Source organism: Nothobranchius furzeri, chromosome 3 (assembly GCF_043380555.1).
Source record: "Nothobranchius furzeri strain GRZ-AD chromosome 3, NfurGRZ-RIMD1, whole genome shotgun sequence".
NCBI classification, from domain to species: Eukaryota; Metazoa; Chordata; class Actinopteri; order Cyprinodontiformes; family Nothobranchiidae; genus Nothobranchius; species Nothobranchius furzeri.
Window position 1 is genome coordinate 59809553 of NC_091743.1, and position 21265 is coordinate 59830817.

The 21265-nt window shown below is 39.9% G+C and overlaps 1 protein-coding gene across 2 annotated transcripts in view; it reads right to left on the minus strand.

Moving 5' to 3' along the window:
• The window catches only part of LOC107385374 (cadherin-22), a 298526-nt gene that overhangs the window by 124604 nt on the left and 152657 nt on the right, over nt 1-21265 (minus strand). For both annotated transcript variants that reach the window (XM_054751944.2, XM_015959211.3), the window contains 2 exons: nt 14962-16063; nt 4697-4991 (listed from right to left, as the gene is read on the minus strand). In XM_054751944.2, the coding sequence (XP_054607919.2) occupies nt 4697-4991; nt 14962-15180 (514 nt within the window). In that variant the 5' untranslated portion in view covers nt 15181-16063. The remainder of the gene's footprint in view (nt 1-4696; nt 4992-14961; nt 16064-21265) is intronic.

Below are 21265 nucleotides of genomic sequence, written 5' to 3' on the forward strand. Positions count from 1 at the left end.
CCCTTTTTGTTCCCCTCTTTCCTCTTCTACAGTTGGCTTCAAGGTTACAGACTGACATTAATTCAATGCAGATAGAGTTAGCATTCAAGCTAGGCTAGTGTGCTAAGCTGACTGAGACCTTACCCTGCATTGCATGCTGGGAACTTAGGCACATTCCAGACATTAATACACAGATGCCCCACTGGGTGCTGGAGACAATAACAGCGTTGCCGCCATACGATGCCCATTTTTTTTATTTTTTGTTTTGTGAAGCAATACGGTGGCAGCAATCTGCATACTATTAAAACAGATCACTAGTACTATTGACTTTACTAGCCTAGCTGTTGAGATAATATAGTATATTTATATGAATATATATATTTTTTATTCAATTACATTTTTTAATTATCATGTCATCCCATATGTCTGATTTTGTGAAAACGCATAATAAAATGTTTTTATTTAGTTGGGTAAACATCTTCCACAGTAGAAATAAATGCAATGGGTGCAAATGGAGACTCTTACAAGATGGCAACCCACTGCTACACCAGCTCCAATAGGCACGGGGTGTCTACAACTATGATGTCTGTGGACAGCTCCCTGTTGTGGATACGCAAATCTATCGGTCAGCGCTCTAGGTTTGTGGACATGTTTCTTGTTGCTGTGGAAACCAGGGGAGGGACTACGGAGAAATTTAGAACGATTATGTACTTTCATAGAATAGGAGCAGATAGTCCATTTTAAGCATTTAAATTTACTTTTTTTATGACAAAGCTCAGCTTTAAGACAAGTTTTATTTGAAAGAGCGCACAAAAATAATATTAATTAAAAAACAAGCTAGAGATCAAACATTGAAACCTGGAATAATAAAAAATAAACTGTGGATGGCATAGAAACAGATTCAAAAACTGATAATTTTAAATCATTAACTGTTTCTTTAGAACCCAAATAATTTTCTTTTAAAGTCGGTGATAGGGCATTTAGAATGAGATAAATGTAAACTCTGCAAACTGCAACAAACTAAGCATTTGAGATTGTATTTGTTATTCAGATCAACACAATAGACTCTGAGGGGTTAAATGAAGTCAATCAGTGCTCACTGCAGCTCTGAAACGTGTCACCTATTGCAGTAACCTAGCTCACTGATGAGATTTTAATTGTTTAATGGTCATGCAGATATGTAAGCAATTAACAGGCTTTGTTTGCACAGTGAACACATGTTGCTACAGTCAACAACTTTTCATTTGTCACTTTTGTTATGTCGAAAATCTCTTATCATTGCAATACATTTATTTTAAAATGATTAGTTTCCCATAAAGTAAACAAAAAAGTACATCTGGGGGAGATATTAATTTTAGTAAACTTGATTTATTGGGCAACCTGCTTTCCTTTTTTTACCTTTTCCTTTACATTCTGTTCCTGTCATTGTGTTTTTGACCTTATTATTGACTTGTCAAAAATACTGCTTGCTTTAGCGGGTTTTCAGCGAAAAAAGAGCAAAGACAAAAGAAGGGACAGGCAGGATAATACTTGACTTAGCAGCTGATGTTACCTCATTAGGGCTAGAGCGACAAAACAATGTTTAAAACATGAACTGCACCTCCATTTAGTGCATAATTTCATTAAAGCTTGACAGGGTCAAACAAGAGGTAGCGCCTGAGGTGGAAAGGTCATGACAATTAAGATTGCATTAATAGGTTTTATTTAAAAACAGCCTTATCGACTCCATCTCTCTGTTCTTTAGAAGATAACCATCTGCTTTTGCATAACGAGTCTGCAGCTTTACTCTTTTTTTAACAGCTCACATTTTTGCCACCTTTCACTAACCCTCTCAAACAGTCTCTCTCTCTCTCTCTCTCTCTCTCTCTCTCTCTCTCTCTCTCTCTCTCTCTCTCTCTCTCTCTCTCTCTCTCTCTCTCTCTCTCTCTCTCTCTCTCTCTCTCTCTCTCTCTCTCTCTCTCTCTCAGACTAACACACATGCACACACAAACAAACCCATTCAGTTTTAGAGTGCACAGTAGACAGAAAATGCCCATGGTTTGAATCATGCTGAGGAAGCAATAATTAATTCCAATCAGGCTTGAACAGGGGTAAGAGTCATTCCATTTTGCAACACTCCTGTAGTCACTCAAACAAGAAGCAATCCACAAAACTCTCCTGCAGAAACACACACACACACGCACACACACACACACACACACACACACACACACACACACACACACACACACACACACACACACACACACACACACACACACACACACACGCCACACATAACATTTTCAGTGCACATGGTATTGTGATATCTCCTGGCAGCAGAACAGAATTTTGTTTATTAAACATCAGCTGTCTTTGACATTAATACCATGCTAATGAAGCTCCCAACATCCTCCTTCACCTGTCTGCTCCAGTCCACAGAGACTTTTCAGCAGCCGCAGGGTGCTTCTAATACGCTTGCTCACAACAAAAACAAGTTTGTCAGGACTAAAACTGTTGTAGTGTCACTGTTTGAAACCTCACAGAATATGTGGTTCCCCTTGCTATCATCTGTTTTTCTGAAGCACCTTTCCCTTGTCTCCTCTCCTGTATCACTTGCCTCACAACAATGTGACGGAGCACAGCCACAAAGCTCATCAGGGAGTAATCTGTTTGCTTCTGTTTCATTTGTTTGCCTTCGATGTCTCCTTCATTTTCCATTTTCTTCTAACTATCAGGTTAAAGCTCCTTTTCATAATCCTGCTGTCATCTAGCATGGCACACCTGTGGTTTGATGAGAATTAGAGCCCAGTTGGTCGGGATGACCATCCCTTGATTGCAGAAAGTTCAACATTAAAGGGTCAATATGATACTTCTCATGTATAATTGGAAACAGTTGCTTTTGAGACTTTGCATAAACAAGGAAGGGAGTGTCTGTGAAGTGGGGCACGTGCATGAATGACCAATGTCCATGGGAGAGTGGGATGAAATGACAGGCACATGGAGCACAAGCTATGGCTCTATCTGGCATTTGTTCATAGTCTGGATATTCCCAATACTAAAGCATGAGTGGTTCTTGAAAATTGTTTTTTTTTTCTTTTTTTTTCATTTAGTCCAAAAAAGCATTAGCAAATAAGGCTAGCACTAGCAGTAGTTCAGCTTAGCATTAGAGGTAGTTTGGCCTAGCACTTTTCAGCAGCAACCAACATTTATATGGTCAACTGTTATGGTCTGTGTAAAGTCCGGAACACACCAGACATGGAAGTGCATCGATGAGCCGCAAAGCTTCTATTCGGTGTCCTTGTTAACCTGCGCTCTCGGTCACATCAGTTGCAAAGCACCCCAAAGGTTTGCGCTGTGCAGCCATTGTTTCGGTGTAAGCTATAATTTTTTCATGAGTGAGCTGCATCTATTCAGAGGGAAATTCAAACCAAAACAGAAGAGGCAGGCTGGTAAATTTAACAAAATAAAGACAATTTTGGGAAACAGTAGGCGTGAGCAGAAGCGCTCGCTGGAAATTCTTGCCTGATGTGAACAGAGGAGAACGGGCAGTGCACGGATTTTGTGAGTGATCCGCTCTGCAGCTGGTGTGTTCTGTGTGTAATTCTCGTTAGCCCTCCAGTTATGCTGCTGCTCCTCCTAGTGTCCTTGCCATTCCTGCTGTTCAGAACCAGGGACAGCTCCTGCTCCAGCACTGAAGTTTCAGTTGGTTCAGCACCATGGAGAGAGGCACGCCCCAAACCAGCAGCAGCTGTAGCTAAACTCAATCATCATATGTCATCCTCACATAAGGCTATTTAAACGGACACTCAGAGACATTCAAGGGGACACATACCTTCTCTGTTGTTCTCCTTAGCTATGTGTTACCACTACTTTTAGACTGAACTTTGTGCATGTACTTTCGTCCTTTGATTTACTTAGTGTATTGAGCTACATAGCTACTTTGTGTTTGACCGTAGGACTTTTAGTTTAGATGCCTTATTTCAGAGATTAGTTGAGGCAATTGTTTGAAGCTTTCCATCTTGTGCATGTCATTCATTTTAACACTATGGATTGTAACATAATAGGGGCTCGTCCGGGATTTGCACCCGGGAACTCTAGCAGATCAGCCTTTTATATTCTCTTTATTTTATTTTTACTCGGTGTGCCTCCTCTCACCTTGCTGATAAGGACTTGTAGATTTAAGGAGGTATGGCTTGCTTATGACCTGTAAAGCCAGCTTTTCTCAGAACACATAATAATTTATCTGTGCCCTTTACAACATTACTAATTTACATAGCATTGTGGTAAAATTAAAAACAACTCTCCTAGCTGCAGCAGTAGGCCAAATTCCATATTGCCATTAAGTGCCACAACTTTCAATTAGTTTGACATTCAAAGCTTATAGATTACACAGCAAAGGCCCTAAATGGTCACGCACACCTCCTCATCAAAAATGCCAATCATGTATCACTGACATCAAAAACTCACTTATTTGGCAATACAAAGAAAAAAACAGGTCAGAGATGGCATCAAATTTTGGGTATGACATGTCACATGCCAAGCCTACATTATACAACAATAAGGTACATGCTGTTTTAAAGGCTCCTTTCTTTTTAAATCACACATACAGTATTTATTCAGCAAAGCAACTGTCGCACTATGATGGCATTGCAGAATTACGTCTTTGAGGTTTGAAGCCTTAAGCATCACACCTAGATGTTTCCTGCAGAACAAAAATACCCATTTCTAAACTTACCTATGGGTGATAGTTCGGCCACACTGCCAATGTACGGGCCTTCCAAGAACTGAGGTTCACTGTCGTTGATATCCTGGACCTTAATGACAAACTCAGATTCTGGTTCAAGCAGGTCATTGGTGAGAAGGTCTCGAGCTTGAGCTCGAAGTGTGTAAAAGGATTTCTCCTCTCGGTCCAGTCTTTCTGTGGCGTGTATGTCTCCCGACTGCTTGTCGATGATGAAGATGGAACCCGCCCCCTCACCAGAGATGGTGTATTTGATGTTTCCCTTGCCTTCATCTGAGTCTGTATGGATCTGCAAATGATGTAGAACAAATCCATGTAAGCTGAGTTAATTCATGACTACTGTTACTTTCCCATCAGGTTATGAGACATATAACTTGGTTTTAGGGGTTTTTATTTTCATGCAATTGGTACAATTTGCTTTTAAGAAGTGCGTGCACACACACACACACACACACACACACACACACACACACACACACAGACACACACACACACACACACACACACACACACACACACACACACACACACACACACACACACACACACACACACACACACACACACAGCTCAGTGCTCTAGTGGTATTAGTGTCTGTCCTGATACTAGAAGATTGTGAGTTCAATTCCACGGTTGGGTCATACAGTGGGGCAAAAAAGTATTTAGTCAGTCACCGATTGTGCAAGTTCTCCCACTTAAAATTATGACAGAGGTCAGTAATTTTCATCATAGGTACACTTCAACTGTGAGAGACAGAATGTGAAAAAAAATCCATGAATTCACATGGCAGGATTTTTAAAGAATTTATTTGTAAATCAGGGTGGAAAATAAGTATTTGGTCAATAACAAAATTCAACTCAATACTTTGTAACATAAGCTTTGTTGGCAATAACAGAGGTCAAACGATGACTATAGGTCTTTACCAGGTTTGCACACACAGTAGCTGGTATTTTGGCCCATTCCTCCATGCAGATCTTCTCGAGAGCAGTGATGTTTTGGGGCTGTCGCCGAGCAACACAGACTTTCAACTCCTTCCACAGATTTTCAATGGAGTTGAGGTCTGGATACTGGCTAGGCCACTCCAGGACTTTCAAATGCTTCTTACGGAGCCACTCCGTTGTTGCCCGGGCGGTGTGTTTGGGATCATTGTCGTGTTGGAAAACCCAGCCATGTTTCATCTTCAAAGCTCTCACTGATGGAAGGAGGTTTTGGCTCAGAATCTCACGATACATGGCCCCATTCATTCTGTCCTTAACACGGATCAGTTGTCCTGTCCCCTTAGCAGAAAAACAGCCCCAAAGCATGATGTTCCCACCCCCATGCTTCACAGTAGGTATGGTGTTCTTGGGATGCAACTCAGTATTCTTCTTCCTCCAAACACGACAAGTTGAGTTTATACCAAAACGTTCTACTTTAGTTTCATCTGACCACATGACATTCTCCCAATCCTCTGCTGTATCATCCATGTGCTCTCTGGCAAACTTCAGACGGGCCTGGACATGCACTGGCTTCAGCAGCGGAACACGTCTGGCACTGCAGGATTTGATTCCCTGCCGTTGTTGTGTGTTACTGATGGTGACCTTTGTTACTATGGTCCCAGCTCTCTGCAGGTCATTCACCAGGTCCCCCGTGTGGTTCTGGGATTCTTGCTCACCGTTCTCATGATCATTTTGACCCCACAGGATGAGATCTTGCGTGGAGCCCCAGATCGAGGGAGATTATCAGTGGTCTTGTATGTCTTCCATTTTCTGATAATTGCTCCCACAGTTGATTTTGTCACACCAAGTTGCTTGCCTATTGCAGATTCACTCTTCCCAGTCTTGTGCAGGTCTACAATTCTTTTCCTGGTGTCCTTCGAAAGCTCTTTGGTCTTGGCCATAGTGGAGTTTGGAGTCTGACTGTTTGAGGCTGTGGACAGGTGTCTTTTATACAGATAATGAGTTCAAACAGGTGCCATTAATACAGGTAACGAGTGGAGGACAGAAACGCTTCTTGAAGAAGATGTTACAGGTCTGTGAGAGCCAGAGATTTTCCTTGTTTGAAGTGACCAAATACTTATTTTCCACCCTGATTTACAAATAAATTCTTTAAAAATCCTGCCATGTGAATTCATGGATTTTTTTTTCACATTCTGTCTCTCACAGTTGAAGTGTACCTATGATGAAAATTACTGACCTCTGTCATCATTTTGAGTGGGAAAACTTGCACAATCGGTTGCTGACTAAATACATTTTTGCCCCACTGTACCAAAAACTATCAAAAAGCAGGACCCAGTGCCTCCCTGCTTCACACTCAGCTGGTCTGCCTTCTCAATCCTCCGTGAGTCGTGGTGGATGGCTCCTTATACTGAGCCAGGATCCTGTGTAGGTTTATTTCTGTTAAAAATTAGTCTTCCTCTCCGCTGTTGCTACATGTTTGCTTAGAATGGGGACTGCTCTAAAGACACTATAGCCTGTTGGTGACTTGATGCAATCTGCTGGGTACCTTATATAAGAAATGTTTTAATGACTGGCTTAATGAACTGGACTGTATTGGAATGTTTACTGTGTGAATTGCTTTCAGACGACTCATCATGACTTGGTGCTATGTAAACAAACTAAATTGAACTGCATTGAATTCAAACAGTCAAGAGTTTCAGTAGAATCCCACACTTTACTTCTGGTTTTCTCTTTTGGTTTCCGTCATCAAAATCAATAATATATTTTGCATGTGACATCTCACGAAAGGAATCAACTGTAGCAGAAATAGATCCAACAGGGTGTTTTTCTCTTCTTTATTACTTCATATTCACCTCCGTATGCGTTTTTAAGGCCGGTCCCCAGTGCTCTATAAACTAGCCATCATCATCTCTGTGTTAAAAGAAGACACCATGGTTCTAGTGGTGATTTACACCTTTTCTGGACAGCGTGCCCTTCACAGGATGTAATGCTCAAATTAGGGGATCAAAGTCATTTTAAAGATTGTTAAAGGAAAAGACAGAAGGGTGCTGGGGCTGCAAAGTGAACCTATCTGAACCCTTATAAATCAGGGCAATAGTTCCTCCTGATGCAATTTGAAGACATTCCAGAGGTAGTGATGGGAGCAGCATTAGTCCCCCATCTCAGCCTCCCCTTTGGCTTTTACTGAGTACTATAGACTAGCTCTTCCTCTCACTCTCACTTACATTCTGTCTGTAATCATAATTTAAAGCTGTCTATGCTGTGAAACTGTGGTTCAATCCACGGAAGAGACCCTGCGAGAGGGGAAATCGCCCTGTCCTCCCTGGTTAATATTTTATAAAGGCATAATTAAATATCGGCCTCTATTGCCCTTGCAGGGATTTTCATTAAGTATTTGTCGTAAAATTGCAAAATAAGGCAAGCCTGTACCCTGATATTGCTTCCCTCATCCTTTTTCTCCCCCATCCCTTTTGTCTGACTGTATTTGCCTTTCCGCACCATTGTGAATCATCCAGAAGACAAATACAAGCGCAGTAAGGGAAAGCCGACTGCTGAGTACTTTGAGGTATCAATATTTCACTTGCAATGAAAAAAATAAACTTTGATTGGTTCAACAAATGAAAGTGAGCTTGCTTTTGTGCATTTCCAACAGATACCATTGCCTTTTGTTTGTTTTGTTGTTTATTTATTTTCTACATAAAAATTTGCGCATAAGTTTGTGCTTGAGGGATGTTGTCATGTGATGATGACAGGGATGTGCATGTTGTCACTATGTACTCATTTAGTTGGACAAATACTTGCAGAGAACATATAACCTTTTACCCCCATGTGCACAAAGCCAAACACATGGTGTGCACTCATGAATGCATGCGTGCATGCACACACACACACACACACACACACACACACACACACACACACACACACACACACACACACACACACACACACACACACACACTTGGAAATAGGTAAATACATGCTGAGTTTTTACTTCAGCTGGCATGAAGCTTTTTCTTTCCCCTCAGGCTAGCTAAACACATCTTTCTGTCTGTCTATCTTCACTGGGGCGATTTGAGGATGAAAAACATACAAAAAGCTTAACAGTGTTTATTTATTTTTTATTAAGAGGTAAAATATGTCCCTTGCTATGCGAGAAACGTGTGCCATTTCCATAAAAAATATGAAGTGGTGACAAGCAGCATTATCTTCATTATTAAAGGTTAATGAATACATTTGCAGTGGTCTCTGACAGAAATGAATGCCTTGCAAGCTGTACTCAGGGCAGAAAAGCCCAGAAATGCTTGGATCGGCACAAGCAAGTCTTCGGTGGTAGAGGATGGCAGCAGACAGCATGATTTGAAGTCGTTTTTCCTGATATTTGGACATCTCATATCAGATTAGACAACAGCAGCGCAACTCTACCACTGACATATAATGTTGATGTTTTAGTTCCATAAATAACACACGACTGTAGGGGTGGCATTACTAATGCTAACGGTTAGCTGTTAATAGTCGGGATGTTGTCTGCTGATTCCTGGACGTTAGAACAACAACAGTCTTCCCCATCTTGATTCAAGATGGGCGAGTCCACGCATATTAAGTGACAGCATGATGTAGATCTGTTAGGATTTTCAAATCCTAGACTTTCATAATCTATCTTCTATCAGAAGCTAATGCAGAAGATAGGTGTAGGAGACTATTTTCATCTTCTGCCTGCATGAAAAGCTGACAGAGTGACCGATTATAATCGGAAATAATCAAAACTAAATGTTTTTTTCAGTGAACCACACCTTTAAGTTACACTACAATAGAACACGGTAATATTTAAATTATATAATTCCTATTTGTACATGGTATTTGAAATATCAACGTATTGTAAAAGGAAATATAATAAGTGACATGTGGGGGGAAAAAATCCCTGAATCAATAGTTCAAGTGTGAAACACAATCAGTGGTGGTTAAAACAGGAACTAGAACAAGTTGTCTTTTATGGAAAAGTCATGATAAATGTTAATTATTGATATTACTGATATGGAAGAGATATTGGTTCAGCCATTAGGGTAACACAAGCTGTTTTAAGTGACTCATTTTAACAGCAGGGAAAAGTATCGGATTGCCTGCAGAGACTCGGGGGATGTTTCCAGCAGCACAATTCTTCCATTGAGGGATCTGCGCTAACACCACTATGAGCATTTGGGACATACTGAGCTCATTGTTTCATATCACAGAATCGGGTTAGGCTGCAGCAAATCTACAATTTTGTGTTGAAAACAGCTGATAAAATGGAAAAGTTTTTAATAACAAACGTGGAGGTGGAAAATTTAATCCATTTGCTTGGAACATGCTGTATTCCTAATAATGCTGTTTGTGGATCCACTTTAGAGGCAAATACTGACTGAAAATGTAAAGTACAGAGTTATAATAGGCTTTGAACACATTACAATCTCAGAGCCTTTAACATTTCTCCAAAAATAATTATTGAGAGCCATACATTACGCAAAGAATTCTGGCCATATTTAATGTTGTTTTTATTTCTTAAAAGGATATCCTCATTTTAGTTTCACCTGTTCTCATTATCAACATTTCACACTCGTTGCTATTTGTGTCAGTCACTACACAATTTCCCTCCTTGTTTCACTTTTCTGCAAGGCTCATTGGAGCTAAATTGCGAAGGGTTTGTGACTTTGCGACCACTTTGAAAGATATGCCAGTGAGGCCCTGCGACTCATTCTGCAAAATTAAAAATGATCACAAATTTAAGAACTTTAGGATCCTCCCTAACGAACACCATTCACTCTTTGTCACTAACAGGTACAGCTGAGCAAGATTCTAGCTTTAAGGTCCACAGTAGAGGGCTGCAAGTGACTCAGAAGAGGGAGGTTGTTGATGCCCTGTCAGAATCACCTCTGGGTCATAACAAAGTGTCTATCAGCTGTCACAAAAGGGGAAGATGATGACACATGACTCACGGGGAATAAAAGAAGGTTTATTTTTGAAAGTCAGATATCTAATGGTGGTTTATTCAGTGTGTCAAAGCAAACAGCAGTCGAAGGGAATGTTAGTAGCAGTTAACGGTCTGTTAAAACAAATACATTAGATTACATTTCAAAGAACAGAACAGAATAGTCGCTTTGTTTTAGGTTTGACGTTTGCAGAGGGGTGCATCGATTCTTTTATTTAGTGTGGGTATCAAAGTGGTGGCAAATTGGCTGTTTTATATTAAAGAGCAAGTCAACCCCTGCCAGATTCTTACGTAACTCCCACTTCCTGTTTGAAAAATGCAACAAATGCTGTTGCCTAGCAGACCGAGAGGGCGGAGCCTCTAACAAATACACACACTCAAGACATTGTGACATCATAATGTACCATCTAACATCATAGCATACCTCTTAGCCAATAGCGGTGGCAGATTTAAATTAGAATACAGTGCAGAGTTTTTACCTGACAACGGCACAACACTGCCAGTTTTAGGCAGAATACTTAAATTTTAACTAGGATGCACTGAAGTGCCAAATTATTGACGACACGTGTCTGCAGCACGATTAGACACTCGTTTATTTAGTTTATCAGCAAAAAAAAAGTTTATTTGGGGGTGACTTGCTCTTTAAAGTCTATCTAATCAGGAGAATGCTTGCCACATTTTACTGCCGCTTGTCAAGCTCTCTGATCTTAACAGCTTTAAAGTGTTAACAAGGTGACTGTATCAGAGACATTCCAGTAGGAGACAGCTATGAAGAGGAGGGGTACAGACTACAGGAGACAGAGACAAAGGCCAAGGTTAAATAAATGGTTGCAATAGCACAGGCGGAGAAAACAGTCAGGATACAAATTTAAAAAATCAGATCAAACATATCTGATAGCTTAAGCATGGGAAACAGAGTCAAGAGTCATGATATTGCAAAAACATGAATGAAAAATAGAAACATGTTTAGTAACAAGGTTTCCTTTAAAGGTGCAGATTGTAAGAATTCTACAGTGAAATAATCACAGAACAGTCTGATGTGTCAGTTGTGTTGGATGGAAGGTTCCACCTATCTCGCCTCTGAATGGCTAGAAGGGCTCTTTTATGATTGGTTATTTGATTTAGAAGCAAACCGCCTCCCCTCGCTAAGAGCAGAATGTTTGGTTATGTTTGAGGGAATCATTTTGTCATTTCAACTTCATAAGAACCACTTCACTTGTTCAATTAATTTAGTATAGTAATATAAGTATATAGAGTAAGTAGAACAGTACTTTGAGAGTAGAGAGACGTTGAGCCGATCTGTGTGGCTCCTTGCACTGATGTCTTTACACCAGCCTTCATTAATGTTCTCCATGGTACTAATGTACTTGCCTGTGGCTGACTACAGGACACACAGAGATTTAAAGAACTGAATTACAAGCATTTTCTCCTCACTTTCATCACACTTTCATTATTGAGCTCAAAGGTGAAACAAAAATCCAAAATCCTTGAGGTATGCGGCACATGGTACAAATTTAGTGCAGGCGTCAGGTTTACTTGGCAGTTTGGTCGACTTCAGCCTCCTGACAAACTGCATTATGTGGATTCAATCAAGGGCAACTGGCTTCATTAAGTCTGTTTGCTCTACACTGGCTCCTCTATAACAGAAGACATGTTCTATCACAGTTATTTGAGTTTCAACTGACCTTCAGCAATGGCTTTTGGGCCGCATCAAACACAAAGAGAAAAATGTGCCCTTTTCTCTAAATCAAATGTGACTGCTGCATCATCGTGCAACAGTTCTGTCATGGTTTAGCCTTCTGACAGAGCAAAAGCTGTCCCAGACCATCACACTACCACCACATGCTGACTGCTGATGTTCTATGATGTTCATTTTCTGAAAGGCATTATCGTTAAACATACAAGATACACTACCTCCCAAAAATCCACTGATGTCTTTTGAATGTGACAAAAGGAGCACAGACATTATCTTCCACTTACTAATTACTAATCAAAGGATTTTTAACAATACTCAACATTATGTCATCCAATATTTTATTGCTGTGTTCTTCTTACATGAAGTCCTCTCACATCAGAAGGATCTAATTGCAGCATTGCATTTTAAACACCAGTGAAACTTATTTTGTAGCCAAACCTGGAACAGCCAAAATCACATCATGAATACATCCACCATAAATCAAGCTGCTACTCTTTACAAAGACAGACACGTCCAGTCAACAAAAGATATGAGTCCATCTGTTTCATTTGGCTTAGATAGTCAAAATGAGACAAAGAAGCAACTTGAGCATTTATTGTACAAACACTCTTCTGTTCAAGCTGAGACAGAAAATAAGATGTATGCAAACACAAATCAAATTGTGTGAAAAGTACCTAAAACTGTGCAAGACAACCTGAACTTTGTTGTTTTTGTTGCATTGGCAAGCAAATCAATAGGTATTCAGTAAGACTTTACAATAAGAGTCCCTTTATTAACGTTACTTGCATTATTAAACATTGATTAACTTTTATATAAAGTGTTAACCCCTACTTAATATTAATGTTAATATTAAGAAAAAAATCAAAATAAAACATGTACCCATGCAGCTTTAATTAACACTGTTCAGAATCCATGCGTGTGTGAGAGAAAATGTCTCACAATGACTTCACACAGAGCACTATTAGCAGTGGTGGCTCTAGCCACTGCCTTAGTCACATGAAGTGTGATAATTTTATGAATAAACTCCAGTCTTCCCTGCTGTGACAGTCCCTCAAGTGCTTTTCAGAAATGTTGTATCAGTTTGCTGCCTTCCCTGGCACACTGGTCTGTAATGAACAACAAATCAGACTTTATTATGATTTTTTTTTTATTCTGCATTTTCCATTTTCTACATTCTTTCTCATGTTAACCACTCATTTCAGTTCTGTTGGTCCTGCCTGTTGGCCATGCTTTGGTGTTCCCAGCAGGAATGCATCACAGTAACAAAAAAGCAGACAAGTGATCTTCAAAGGATAATTATTTTGAAGCACCAAGCCCTGCGAGCCCCCCCCCCCCCCCCCCCCCCCTTCACTTGCAAAAAGGTAAAGATCAGTACATGCAGGAGCAATATCAGCTGGTCAGCTGCCATGCCTAAATGATTAGGAACAAGGAGATTGTATGATTGAAATGTGTGTGTGTGTGTGTGTGTGTGTGTGTGTGTGTGTGTGTGTGTGTGTGTGTGTGAGCATGTGTTTCAATCTGGCTGCCCTTATGTTCTGTCTTTTCATATCACGTCCCATGTATAGCACTTCAATTGCACACACTGTCCACTCTCATCAGCTCACTGAGGCTCATTTTTGTAGCAGATTATTAATAGGATGTGAAAAATAAGAAAAAAAAAACTAGGGAAAATGTCCCCAAATGTACAGTATGCACGAGGTTAAAATGATTGAAAACTGATTAGATTTGACTTAGATTCATTACTTCTGACTGGATTTATAAAATACAGTTCAATGTTTATTTTCTGGACTCATGGAAATGTCCTCAGCAATTGAGAAGGGCACCACTGGCACGGTGAAATAATGTGGTCTGATTAGATCGTATCCCTTGGTGCTTATTGCCTTTTACATCCACAAATCTGTATTTGACTATAGCAACAAACGGTGCTAAATAAAGACAATTATGTGCATTTATTGTTGACTCATGCAAAATACATGAAGCAGGAGGAGTGAGCCAATTTTAGGCAGGAAGTCCAAATTTTGCATTAGAAAACACAAAACAAAAATAAATAAATAAATAAACTGTTGTTAAAGTAAATGTATTATGTTGCATTTCTGGAAATCACAAAAGTACAACCAAAACTGTTGACGGACCAAAATACTTTCAATATACTTTCTTATAAACGGTGAATTTACGTTTTAGATCTTTTCTGTTTAAGAAATCCTTGAGTAGTGTTTGAAGTTAAAGGGCTAAGTACCTACTCAAAGAACCACATTCACAGCTATAGAGGGTTACTATGAGGGCAACGACTTGTTAGTTTGAGTTTAAGTTAAGCAACTGTGATAGACTTGAACATCGCTGCTCCAACCTCATTTCTTTTACCTAGTAGTTCACCAAAAAGCAGCAGGAATAACTGATACACTGCTGGGACAGACTCGCCCCGACATCATTCCCAGGCTCAATAGCATCATCCAGAAAACGTGGGCTTAACATCCTACCTATATATATATAAATTAATCCTAAAATTCACACATTTATCTGTAGTAATTTGTTTTTGCAGTTAAAACAACACAACTTGAATTTTAAAAGTGCACCAAACCCAGAAAAAATGCACTTACATACATCCAAAATACACAATAATCATGTAATGTTAAATGATATAATGAAATTAAGGTCTTACCTTTCCTACGTATAGTGGCTCTGTGCCCGTGTACTCCTCCACCACAAAGAACTGGTTCCATACCCATCCTCTCTTTACTCGTTCAAGTGATGATGCTCCTTCCTGTTTGATCCCTCCTGGGACCGTTCCACTAGTCCTTGATGCTTCAGAACTACAGCAGCAAAGAAGACCCAGTACTGCCAACAGTGTCTGAGGTCCCGATATCCAAAAAGGAACCATAGCGGTGAAAAAAATAAAAAAATAAAAATAAAAAAATGAGCTTGCTGATGTCTACATGAACTCTAAGTATCAATGACGTGTGCAGGCATAGTTTTTCACTTGTAGTTCTGGGTCAAATACAGCTCCACCGGGGCAAACTTAAAAGCTATCTTTGAATGAACTTGAAAGTTAATCCATGGGATCACAAATCAATCTGAAGTTATCTGCTGAATACAGGGCAGGTCATGGCGCATAATGGATTTGTATCACCCAGGGAGAAGCTGCTTGTATTGCAACATGGTCGGTCATTCTGATTTTTCTTAGTATCTGCTCCCCTGTGGAGAGTTTCTTACGATTCTTCAAAGTATGACCTGCAGTAGTGAAACAAACTGATTGGGAAATACCTTTTTCAGGTTCGCAGGTAACAAAAACATCAGATTTGACTAGATTGTCTCACTGGTCAGAAGGGAAATTATGTGGAAACAAAGGCACGAGGGAATGGAGGAACATGCCTTCAAAGCTGATACTGGCACACTTTCTTCATTTTTGATTCTGCAGATATGCACCCAGGCCGGTTTCCTTCTAAATCTCTTTTAGTCCACTTCGCTTTCAGGGAGTAGAGTGATGTGGTTTGAGACTAAGCAGTTGCAAAATGACAAAAAAAATAAAATAAAAAATAAGTAAAAAACGTTCACAGTCCATTTCCTTTAGGAGAACAATCTGCTTTTCTGAAGAAGAAACCTTGAACTGAGAAAAGGCCAGCTGATTTTACCGTTGGTGATTATGTTTGATCTTTCATGGTTTTGACCTTCAGATCAATGCACTGGTTGAAGACCTCATTTTTCAAAAGGTTCTATGTAATTATTTTATCCATAATGACAGCTCCATCAGTGAGTCAAAGGACCTGTAAGACAGAAGAGACAAGAGAAGAAGTCATGCAGTAGTCATCTTTAAAGACAGACAAGGGCAGGTTATTAAGTTGTTACTTCCAATATGTGGATAAAATCTAGTCATCACATTCTAAATAAGTTGCTTTTTAGTAGACAGTATATTTTTTTTGACAGAAGCACTACATATTGTAGGAATGTGCGTAGCCGTTTGTCCATTGGACTGTGGGGTAGAAATCCCCCCCCCCCAACCCTGAGCAGAATTGAGTGTTTACAGAAACGGGCTTTCATTGAAATGAAACAGTGTTCCTCTGGGAGACCTTCCAACACACCTTGCAGACAGATATTAGACACTTGAACTGAATCAAAAACATAAAAGCCAGCTTCTTACTGCACTGCACCTGTTAGGGCCACATAGCCATTGGAAGTTGATAGGTAATGTGTGAAATGTCAAACCATTTGTAACGGTCCTCAGTTTCCTTGCATGTGTTGCAGGGCTTCATCGTATTTTCGTTATGAGTTCTCTCAAAACAGACTTTTGTGGATCCCAAGGGCAAAACATGGTGACACAACTTTAGGAGATGTTGGCGACCAGTTGCAAGGCTGTCTACATGTTACACTACATTTCACATGTGCCCTTATATTTTAAACCTGCAGCATAAGGTCATGGTGATCCCATCCAAAACCTCAAATATTTTGGTGCAAATATGTGTTTTTATCTAGTGACCAGCAGTTGTAGCACAGCGATTCAGCTTGAGCTAAAATTACTGATGCGTTTTTCCAGCCACAAAATTCCTTGGAAACCAAGTTCAATGGATCTGACAACATCTCTGAGAATGAGCCATAGTCCGCAGTGATCCATTCTGTAAATTGAAAATGTCCAGGGGTTCTGTTGCTAATGCTCCCAGTACCAGACATTTTTAGAGGGTCTTCAACTATAAAGAGACGTAAATATGTTATTGGTGGCAGATTAGGAACCTGCTAAGCATTATATTACTATGGTGGATTGCTGTGTGCAAAATGTTCTACTAAAATATAAAAAGAGAAACAATTCCTCACTGTGTTCCTGACCAATAAACCCCATAAGATGCTCGTAAGGTTGAGAATATCAGGAGTAAATTCAGTTTCTGAATTTACTATTTAACAATAGTTCAAAAATAGTGGCTTAAGCTACAGAGTGATGGCAAATTAGAGGGAAATGTTCAAGAATGAGAACCACAGAGGTAATTGTTCATCCCGTACAGAACCAATGGCATCTGCCTGCCTTGTGTCCTGCTGATAAAGTGGCCACAACCTCAGCCAGCTGATTAAATGGATGATGAAACACGCATTGGATAAAAGTATTAATCAATTAATTCAATCCAATGAGGCAACACCCCCTTAATACTTCAGACAAACAGAGAGAGAACAAAGGGGTTGCTGTTGTTAATCATGCACAGAGGTTAGATAGGCATAGGGGGCTGGCAGGGAGGAGAAAGATAGTGTATAGAAAAGTGGCTAAAGAAGAAAGACCAAGTCAAAATGAGAAAGAAAGAAAGAAAGAAAGAAAGAAAGAAAGAAAGAAAGAAAGAAAGAAAACAAAAACAACATAAGTCCCGGACTAAACGAGGGGACCACACAGACTGTTGTTTTGTGCCTGGCTGTGATTAATGGTCTCTTTGAAAGGTTGAGCACAAAAGGGAAATGACAAAAAGAGAAGAAACAATAACATTTAGTATGTCTCAGGCTTCGCTGCGTCAAAAACGGAAGATTGTAACACAAGCTAAAGAAAACCTCCTCAGGCCAGCAGGTGGTTTAACCTATGGTATTTCCACAGGCAGGAAGACGACTTCTAATCTCACTTTCCTTCTGCCCTGCTAGTAAGCTTGGAGCTTCCGGAAATAATTCCTTCTCAGCCAGCTGGTCAAGGCAATGTCCGTGGTATTGGAAACCAATTGCTCTCAGGGTGTCCAATCCTCAGAGCAAACACTTCAGGAGAAACTTAAGCAGTTCAGATCTCTTCACTCAGTGCTGCAGTCTTCTGACTGCAGGGACCAAACACATGTTGACACTTTAGTCCATGGGAAGGTGGTTTGAAAATAGGCAAAGCTAGAGATGTTGAACTAGTAGGGTTGGTCAATGGAAAATCACTGGAAAACAGAGCAACAAAAAGGTCTATGAAAATAATCTTCTGGCAGCTAAATATATCCATTTTCTGAACCCGCTTTGTCCACGTAGGGTCACGGGGGGCTGGTGCCTATCTCCAGCGGTCAATGGGCAATCAGGCGCGGTACACCCTGGACAGAGAGCCAGTCCATCGCATGGCAACACAGAGACACACAGGACAAGCAATCACACACACACACACACACACACACACACTCACACCTAAGGACAATTTGGACCGACCAATTAACCTAACAGTCATGTTTTTGAACTGTGGGAAGAAGCCGGAGTACCCGGAGAGAACCCATACATGCACAGGAAGAACATGCAAACTCCATGCAGAAAGATCCCAGGCTGGGAAGTGAACCCAGGACCTTCTTGCTGCAAGGCGACAGCTCTAACCACTGTGCCACTGTGCAGCCAGCTAAATATATTTAAACATATAAAAATATTAGGAAGTAAAAAATATAGATTCACTAATTGATCATTTAATTAGTCATTATCATATAAACAGAAACTGGATTTTTTGCCATAATACAAGAAAAATACGTCCCTGGAGAAGCCCATGCAATTTATTATTTGATTTAGTTTATTAGAAAAAATTCGAGCCTTACTATTTTCAGATTATAAGTGAAAGATTATAAGGACGTCCAACAGAGTAGAAAGCTTTACCCTCTAGAGGATCCCCAGATAAAAGGAAACAGGACAAACATAATCCTAAAGGTTTTGTGTCCTTTGCTCACACACTCGTGACCCTTGTGGGGAATGAAGCTTCTAAGGCAAAGACTAAAAGGGAAATGGACATTGAACAAAAATTGATTTGTACCGCTCTTGCATTCTCTTTTAATACTACACACAAGCTTCTGCAGTTTAATCTTATAGAGATTTTTCACCCCGGTGCCCACGAGCAGCAGGATATCAGGACATTTAGATGGCTGTTGTGATTTACAATAAAAAAAGACTAAGATAAAATTTCTGAAAGCAAATGAATGCATTTATTAGAAATTCATGTCTATGTTGTAGGGTTAAATGACCCCTAGTCGTGATGCCCAGAGCAAATATGAAAGCTAAGAATTCCATTAAAGAGCAGACATTTTATCATTTATTTTAGTTATGTCTATGGTCTATACATGTTCATTAAATCATTTTATGAAGTTCTTTGCACAAATCCTGTCTCACACCGCAATTTCAGCAACTTTACATTGCATTTTCAGTACTTTCCAGAATGAGCCATTTCTGTCATTGATGACAGCCACGCCCACCCCAGCTCAGGGAGCTTCAATATGTGTGCGAGGCTGGGAGTAGAGCCGCTACATATCCAGTGTTGAAAGGTGAGATTTGGTTCTGTGCTAATTTCCCTAATTGTGATGAATTAGGATTTTTTATAATGGCTGGTTTTAGGCCTATCAGTTTTAAAGCCAAACACTGACAGAAAGCAGATGGTCAGTTTTCAGCACAAATACAAAAACAGCACAACAAGGCAGCTGAAAATGTAATGTTTTTTTCTAAAATATTCTGTAGGTCTGGTATGAAGTGGGACCCTTATAGGTCATAGAGGATTATCCCCTTAGGGATTTTCCTGGGTTTTATTATTATTTTTTGATATAGTGTTGTGACGAACGGGGGCAAGTGTTGTCTATCTTTGGGTAGCCATCTCGGGGCCTCCCCATGTAACAATGGGGCAGGCTTTTGAAATGGGCTACCTCACTATTTTGCTGATTTCAAGTTTAATCAACCCACCAACAACCACATGAAGACTAGATTTGAGTTAGATAGGTATTGGTTAGGCAGTTAGAGGGATTCCACTTGTCTGTCACCCTTAAGCCAGATTATTATTATTATTATTATTATTATTATTATTATTATTTGTCTTGAATCAGTTAGCATCACCTTTCTTCATTTTATTGATGTTCTTTGCTTTTTTTACGGGGTAGATGTTATGAGCCCTGTGAGTTGTGGACCCCACATGAGAAGTCCAGAAGCCCACTGGAGGATCAGCACCAAGGAGAGCGACCCTCTAGCAAGAAGCTTCCTGCCAGATTCCCAGCTGGAACCTATTAGGCTGCGACGGTCCAGTCTTTAAAAACAGGTGTTTGTCACCTGTTGAGAGGGACTCAGATTTAGTCTGTTGTCCTCCACTGCTGCTGGACAGCTTTGCCTCAAGAGACTTGATGAGACTTTTGGGACTGTGATCCTTTTAGACTTCCTTGTGGTAAACTTTGAGATCTTATGGCTTGCTGTTGGTTTTAGTTAAATCTGTTAGTGTCGGTACAGCTTGCTGATCTTCACTTTATTGTAGTGATCATTCTGTGATCACTTCACTGGTTGCCTTACTCACCGGTTCTAGATATGTTGTGTTTTTTAACAACCTCCTTAAGTTAAATTCTTGAAATCTTCTGCTATGTTACTTTACAGTGTTTCATGCACCAACCTCCTTTTGATGAGGGACTCTTTCTGTTAAATAAATACTTTTGTTAGGAAGTGGCCACACCCTCCTCTTCATTTATTCCAGTAGTCCCATCTTATCTATGTTCCTCCTTCCTGGACCTCCTAGCCGGGCTGGGGTGTAACGTTCATGTTTGCAGTATTTATAGAGGCAGTAGAGACCAAAATTGTAGCATTTTTTTTTTCTAAATGAGAGTTTTTCATGACTTGTCCCCTTTAATTGTTCTTAAATAATGCAATGAGCAAAACATTAATTAATAATAAACCTGCATCTTTGATACCCATATGCCTTGCATTTGCAAAATTGACTATTTATAAGAGACTGGTTTTGCAGAAAAATTGATGCCTGACATCACTTGTAATAATTAAATCTTTAATGTGGAGACAAATCAAGTTCACTAATTAACTTGTTTAGTACACATTTGAGGCTAGAAAACAGAATTGTAATGTCAAAATTAGAGGGAGTCTTGCATTTCAATTTTTAATTTGGGTCAAGATCTTATCACAGTGATGTGATTAGAGCTTATTTTCAACTGGATCTTTCACGTGTTCCTTAGATAATCAGGCTTTCTACCAGCAAACACAACATGAGAACTTAATCATGATTATTAAATTTAATTTGTTTACGG